The 7,532-nt window shown below is 34.8% G+C and overlaps 1 protein-coding gene across 1 annotated transcript; it reads right to left on the bottom strand.

Annotated features, from left to right (window-relative positions):
- Positions 1–285: 285 nt before the first annotated feature.
- LOC134717814 (uncharacterized protein K02A2.6-like) lies at positions 286–4,128 on the bottom strand. Its single transcript, XM_063580307.1, has one exon. It carries the CDS (start codon positions 4,126–4,128, stop codon positions 286–288), a length of 3,843 nt encoding a protein of 1,280 aa, XP_063436377.1.
- Positions 4,129–7,532: the final 3,404 nt, after the last annotated feature.

Here is a 7,532-nt window from a genome sequence, read left to right as displayed (position 1 = left end):
TACTATACAGATAACACGTGTAAAGCAGTTAAGAGTCTGTGTGTGGTCAGAGTACCGTGAGAACTGTTGGATTATATTAATCATGTTTATAGACATGATGATAGATATGACATCTCCCTTCTTTACTTAAATGAAATGAAATGAAATGGCATCATGTAAAACTTTGCCTTACTAAACAAATAAATTGTATTAATGAAATGTTGAAATGATGTGTATGTAATTAATGAAAATATTGTCTCTAAAGCTAAATTGTCCTAATCTAAATATTAATCTAACTCCTACACACTAGTTCATGTTTTCAATTAGTCTCTCTGGTTTTCTCACCATTCGTCCACTACGCGTACGGTTATAATCATTGACTTCGTTTTGTACAGTATTAGGTTGCACTATTGGCTCAGTGTCTAAATCGTCATTTTCAATTACAACATTGTTTTTGTTTTCCATCAAATGTTTTCTATTTCTTCTGTACAGTTTGTCATTTTCTGTTTTAACAATATACGAACGCGAATTGTCTGTTTTTTGAACAACGACTGCTGGTTCCCAACGCTTTTCTCTTTGAACATATACATTGTCATTAACGTTCAATTTTGATAATTCTTTTGTTTTCTTATCATAATACAGTTTCTGTTTCTCTTGTTTTTTAACAAATGTTTTCTTTGCATTTTCCGGAACTTCGGTTCTCAACAACTTCTTCGTTATAGGTAATTTCGTTTTACAACGGCGACCCATCAATAGTTGAGATGGCGACGGCATGTCACTGTCTAACGGAGTATTTCTGAAATTCAAAATACTCATATACGGATCTTTTCCTTCATAATCAGCTTTCTTTAGTAGCTGTTTAACGGTTTGCACTGTCCTTTCCGCTAATCCATTGCTTTGTTGGTATCTCGGACTCGACGTTATATGTTTAAATTCCCACGATTTCGCGAATTCTTGGAATTTTGAACTTGTATAATATTTTGCATTGTCAGATACAAGTACTTCTGGAATGCCATGTCGTGCAAATATGGACTTCATGTTCATCATGACTGTATCACTGGTCAAATTGTTCAGGATACTAACTTCAAAAAACTTTGAATAATAGTCCACAATTAATAAATACTGTCTGTTTTTAAAATCAAACACGTCTGTGGCTACTTTCTCCCACGGTCGCGATGGTAATTCGGCTTTAATCATTGGTTCTTTTGCATTTGAGTTCTGAAATCGCTTACATATCTCACACCTTTGGACAATGTCTTCTATTTGTTTTGACATTGCGGGCCAGAACAAAACATCCCTTGCTCTGTTTTTACATCTTTCTATGCCTTGGTGCCCCTCGTGAATTCTCTGCAGCATTTCTTTTCTTAATGCAAACGGCACTACGATTTTTTCTCCTTTGAACACTAATCCTTGTGCTTCATGAATTTCTTCTCTGTAGTCCCAATATGGTTTAATTTTGTCGTTTATTTCGGACTTGCTCTCGGGCCATCCGTCCTTTACAGTTTTCTTTAGCTCTGTTAATGCATCGTCACAGTCTGTTTCTCTTCGGAATTCATCCATTTTTGACTCTGATACGGACACATGTTTTACCAATAAATGTACTTGTGCATCTATGTCCTTGTCACATGAGTTGTCGAACTCATGAAGGTAAGCTCTTGACAAAGTGTCTGATATGTACATCAATTTTCCTGGTTTGTACACTACATTAATGTCATACTTCTGTAGTCGTAACATAAGTTTTTGTATTCTGGGAGGCGCGTTTACTAGTGGCTTTTTGAATATTGCTTCTAGAGGTTTATGGTCTGTTTCTACCTCAATTGTCCTTCCGTATACATACTGATGAAATCTTTCACACCCGAATACGATGGCGTATAGCTCTTTTTCTATTTGTGCCCAATTTTTCTGCGATGTAGTCAATGCCCTCGATGCATATTCGATTGGCAACTCTTTCTGTAATAGTACAGCACCTAGTCCATTTTGTGATGCATCTACGGATAACTTCACTGGCTTTGTACTGTTGAAATATCTAAGCACTGGAGAGTTTGTGATCAATGTTTTCAGATCTTTGAATGTTTTATCACGATTATCGTCCCATTGAAACGGTACATCCTTTTTCAGTAAATCCCTCAATACTGCTGTGTTTGATGAGAAATTTGGTACGAATTTTGCTATATACGTCACCATTCCAAGAAATCGTTCAAGTTCTTTTTTGGTGGTCGGTGATTTCATTTCGGTTATCGCTTTCACTTTGTTGTCGTCGATTTTCAATCCTTCTCGTGTATACCTGTGACCGAAATATGTCACCTCAGAGATTCCCATTTCACATTTATCACGCCTTAACTTCAAATTTGCGGTACGGATTCGTTCTAGAACCTCTTTTAATCTCTTGTCGTGCTCTTCTTTTGTACATCCCCACACTAATATATCATCAATAAATGATTCGACACCATTTAATCCATGAAGAATTTTGCATACGGCTTTGTGAAACACTTCGCTAGCAGATTTGATTCCAAACGGTAATCTTAAGAACTTAAATCTTCCGAATGGTGTATTGAATGCACATAAATTAGAACTTTCCTCGTCTAATTTGATGTTCCAAAATCCACTTGAAGCATCAAGCTTACTAAAATATTTTGCTCCTGCTAACTTAGCGGTTATTTCTTCCTGTCTCGGCAATATGAAATGTTCTCTCTTTATTGATCGATTAAGATCTTTAGGATCCAAACATATCCTTAATTTACCATCTGCCTTTTCTACAATTACTATTGAACTAACCCATTCAGTAGGTTGTTCCACTTTTTCCACAATGCCTAATTTTTCCATTCTCTCTATTTCTGATTTTAATCTATCTTGCAGAGCAATCGGTACTCTACGTGGTGGGTGAATAACCGGATTGATTGATTTATCTAATTCAATATGATGATATCCTTCTAATTCCCCTATTCCATCGAATAAATCACTATTTTCTTTCAAAATAGATTCAGCACTTTTCTCAACTGACATAACTCTATTAATTAGATTTAATTTTTCACAAGCACTTAATCCTAAGATACATTGAGCATTGAAATTAACAACTGCAAATTCCATTCTTTCAATTTTATCTTTGTGAGATACATTTATGTAACATTTCCCTAGCACATCCATTTTTTCACCTGAATATGTGACTAATCTTGTTTTGCTTGGAATAATTTTGGTATCTCCTTTCACCAATTTCAATACTTTGTACGGAATTACATTTGCTTGCGCACCCGTATCCAATTTGAACTTCTGATTTTTTCCATTCAGATTCAAATTAACCATCCAAGAATTTTCACTTTTCTTCTGATTTTCGATACATCCAATGTATAATTCATCTTCGCTGTCGCTTTCTTCCTCAATAGCATTTATTCTTCTGTTTTTGCACATTTTCTTAAAATGATTCGGCTTTTTACACTGGTTACACGTTTTTCCGTAAGCTGGACAACTTCTAGGTAGATGTTGCATTCCGCATTTCTTGCAATCGTATTTCTGGCCTTTTGGGTTGTCTTTTCTATAATCTCTGTATTGTTGTTTCACTTTTGGTTTGTGTCCTGATTTGTAGTCTTTCCTCATTGCGTGAACTGTTTTTTCATCTTCTGTTATAGATTTTAATTGTTGTTTTGAAACTTCCGATGCGCGGCATATATCTATTGACTTTGCGAGTGTCAAGTCTGGAATTCTTAGTAATCTTTCGCGAACATTGTCACTTAGTATACCACATACTATCCTGTCTCTTACAAAACTGTCGCATAACTGTCCAAATTCACATGTTTTGGCTCTGTTTTTTAGCTCTGTGGCATAGTGGTCTATATTTTCTCCTTCACTTTGCGAACACGTGTGGAATTTGTATCGTTCGTAAGTCTGGTTCTTTATCGGATTGCAAAATTGCTCAAATTTTAATAGCAATGGTGCAATTTTGTCCTTTTCATCTTCCACGAAATTAAATGTGTTGAATACTTCCACGGCATCTTCTCCAATACAATGAAGTAACAGCGAGCATTGCAACTTTTCTGCCTTTTCATTGAACTCAGTAGCGTCCAAGTAAAACTGGAATTTTTGTTTCCATTTTCTCCAATTCTCGGAAACATTTCCCTCTATACTTAAGGCTATGGGTGGTTTCAGTTGATCCATCTTGGTAGTTAATCAATTCGTTTTTTCATCTGACACCATGTTATATTCTGCATGGGGCATGTATGTACGTCTGCATTCATTCAAGACTTATTTTAAACTACACTTTATTACAAGCTACACATCATGATATTATATTACAACAGTAAACATTACTATACAGATAACACGTGTAAAGCAGTTAAGAGTCTGTGTGTGGTCAGAGTACCGTGAGAACTGTTGGATTATATTAATCATGTTTATAGACATGATGATAGATATGACAGGTCAGGGCAGATATTGACGGATGTATAAAAACCAATATTCAAGAGCTTTAGTTTCGTTGAATATTAGAGTGTTTGTGCTATTTTTTTCATATGATTTTCTATATTTGAAACCAAAGTTATTATACATTTCATGAAAATACCGCTTCATAAGTGCATTCAGTTTAATTTCAAAACATTTAGTTGGGTTAATATCTCTTTGAACCCTGTTTGTAAATTTGACACTAATTTCTATTTTTGAATTGTGATCTTGTATTTGAATTTATTTTCATGAACAACATGGTAAAGAAAGTGTACTGTAACTTGCAGGCACCCTTTCTTTCTGTTTGATGGGTTTGGTTAATTTTTAAGAATTAGGTCGTTTTCTAAATTAGTGTTTTTATGTATGTCTATGTTCAAAGGAGTCAAATATTAGTGTTTGGTGATCGGAAGTACCTTTTTTCATGATGTCAGACTAGTGTCTTTTATACGGGAATTCGGGAATAGTCTTTATTTTCGCATGAATTATGTTCTTAAACTGGCCAGGAACAAGGAATCACTGATTATTTTTTCAGGAAGCGGATAATTCATGTTTAATAATTATTGTTAACTATTTCTTAATTACATCACCTTTTGTTGTCTATTGGGATATCGATTGATTGCAGCGATGTTTACGCCCCTGTTATGCTTCTTTTAAGTGTCTAACCCCGTTTGCTTGTACAATAACGTATGCGCGAAAAGCATGCAAAACAACAGATGAACATGAATAGTCAATCAGAAAAGAAATTATCCTGTCCCCGCCTCCTCTGATAAAATCTCAAGATCATTCTCTTTTATTCTTAACCATAGTATAAAGGAACGTGGTTCTAATCCGGAAAGCCAAACAAAAAAAAAAAAAAACCAAAAATACAAAATTTTATTTTAATCTAGGTCCAAGAGAATGTGTTTCATACACGACGAATGTCAAATGTGGATCTGCTTACGCTTTTGAAATACTCAAATTCAGCAAGTTGGTTCGTTTTCCTCAGTCTTTGGTTTTTCGTGTGCGTTGTGCAGACTTGTTTGTTTTCTAGTTATATTACTATATCGTTGTCAGTTCCGTTTTTCTGTTTTTGAGTTTTATTATCCCTTTGATATATTTTGCTTTTGATTCTTTTATATTTCTAAAGTTCAAAAATTAAAAAAATGACTCAAAGTGGTTTTGCTGTATGTTGCTATATCAGAGGCAAAATATACCAAAGAGATATATCAAACTCATGAATCGGAATCAAAACGAATATGGTTAAACAAATGAGGAATAGACAAACAGCAAGAATTTGCGACATGACTAGCTTTGTTTGGCATTATCTTGTGTTTTTGTTTTCAATAGAACCAGTATAACGTACAATGTAGATTCTGAATTGTTTGTATCGTCACCTCGTAACAGCAATTAATTGACTTTAGAGTTTTACATCACATGTTTCTTTACTTGTACAATATCAAAGTGCTGACATTTTTTTTAATATACATGTACATATTTAAGGGGAGATGTTTCGGGGGATAATCTTTTGGAAATTATAAACGTTTTTTTTTTTATTCTTGATCTATGGTATTAAAGAAGATATGTGGTATAATTGAAAATGAGACATCTTTCCACAAGAGACCAAACTAACACAGAAATAAACAACCATATATCAACTTACGGCTTTCATCAATGAGCAGAGCCCATATCGCATAGGGAGCTATAAAAGGTCCCGAAATGACAATGTAAAACAATTCAAAGAAAAAAGTAACGGCCTCACTATTTGAAAAAATTGAACGAAAAACAAATATCAATCAAATAAACAAATGACAACCACTGAATTACAGGCTCCTGACTTGATATAGAGACATGCATACATAATGTATCGGGGTTAAAAATGTTGGCGGGATCCTAACCCTCCCTAACCTAGGACAGTGGTATAACAGTACAACATAAGAACAATGTGCAACTATAAAAATCCGTTGAAAAAGGCTTAACTCATCAGATGGACGAAAATTCAAGTGAACGTGACACCATTTTCGAGTACGGTCTTGAGGAAACGATGATAGTCCGTCGGAAGGGGGCAATAGATGGTTGTGTTAAGAGAGACAGCAACATCTCTTGCACGTAAAAGACAACCTTGTATAGATTCGAAAAAGAGAAGGCTAATACCGCTATAAGTCAGCACTCGCACCCGCAAAGCGGAAAGGGATTAACATAAGTTGCTAAACTTGTTTCCCAATCCACTATACATAATATGTTTAAACTAACATAAATACGTTGAAGAGATCTGAGAGTACTCGTAGTTAACTGACAGCTAGTTCAAAGCCACTAATAACTAATAAAACAATCTTGCATCGTAGACTAAATTATCAATCCGTACACATCCAACATCCAATGGATTTAGTGTAAAGATAGTCTAGATTATACAATGTCTTTTTTTGAAGAATATAATCTATAATGATGTGAAAAATTAACAAAAAAAACCAAAACAAACATGTATTTGATTGAGTGGATGTCTCCTACGTTTTTTACATGGAACTTAAATGCATGTAGTAACTATCAAATGTTATATAACGTCTTTATATTATTGTATATTTTCTCATTGTAGGAAGTCATTCTCATGCCGATGATTATATACTATTTAACTGTTTTATATATTCGACCATTTAAAGCATCGCCAGTAGACCAAAGGAGGTACACAAATTAGCTCTCAGAGCTAACTTAGGACTACTGACATAAAGGTTCCTGGTTCGATTCCCGTTCCGGGATAAACATTTTAGGGACTCATTTTCGGCTCTTTCTTGACACCATTTGCGAGTATGGTCTTGAGTAAACGAAGATAGACCGTCGGAAGGGGACGATAAATGGCTGACCCGTGTTAAGAGAGAACCATATCTCTTGCTCGTTAAAGACACTCTTGTAGATTTCGAAAAAGAGTAGGCCAATGTCGCTACAAGGCAGCACTCGCACCCGCAAAGTGGAAAGAGATTAATATCAGTTGCAAAACTTGTTTCCCAATCCACTATAAACAAATATGTTTAAACTAAACAAAACTTAAGAACCATAACTCCAGTAGAAATTTGGTGTTAAACCAATTTTGATATCACGAGTTCTAATTTTAGCTGGGGACATTATGCCCAAGAACAAATTTGATGAAGGCA

Source organism: Mytilus trossulus, chromosome 5 (genome assembly GCF_036588685.1).
Source record: "Mytilus trossulus isolate FHL-02 chromosome 5, PNRI_Mtr1.1.1.hap1, whole genome shotgun sequence".
Lineage (NCBI taxonomy): Eukaryota > Metazoa > Mollusca > Bivalvia > Mytilida > Mytilidae > Mytilus > Mytilus trossulus.
The sequence above is the reverse complement of the archived record's forward strand: the minus strand, read 5'-3'. Positions and strand labels throughout refer to the sequence as shown.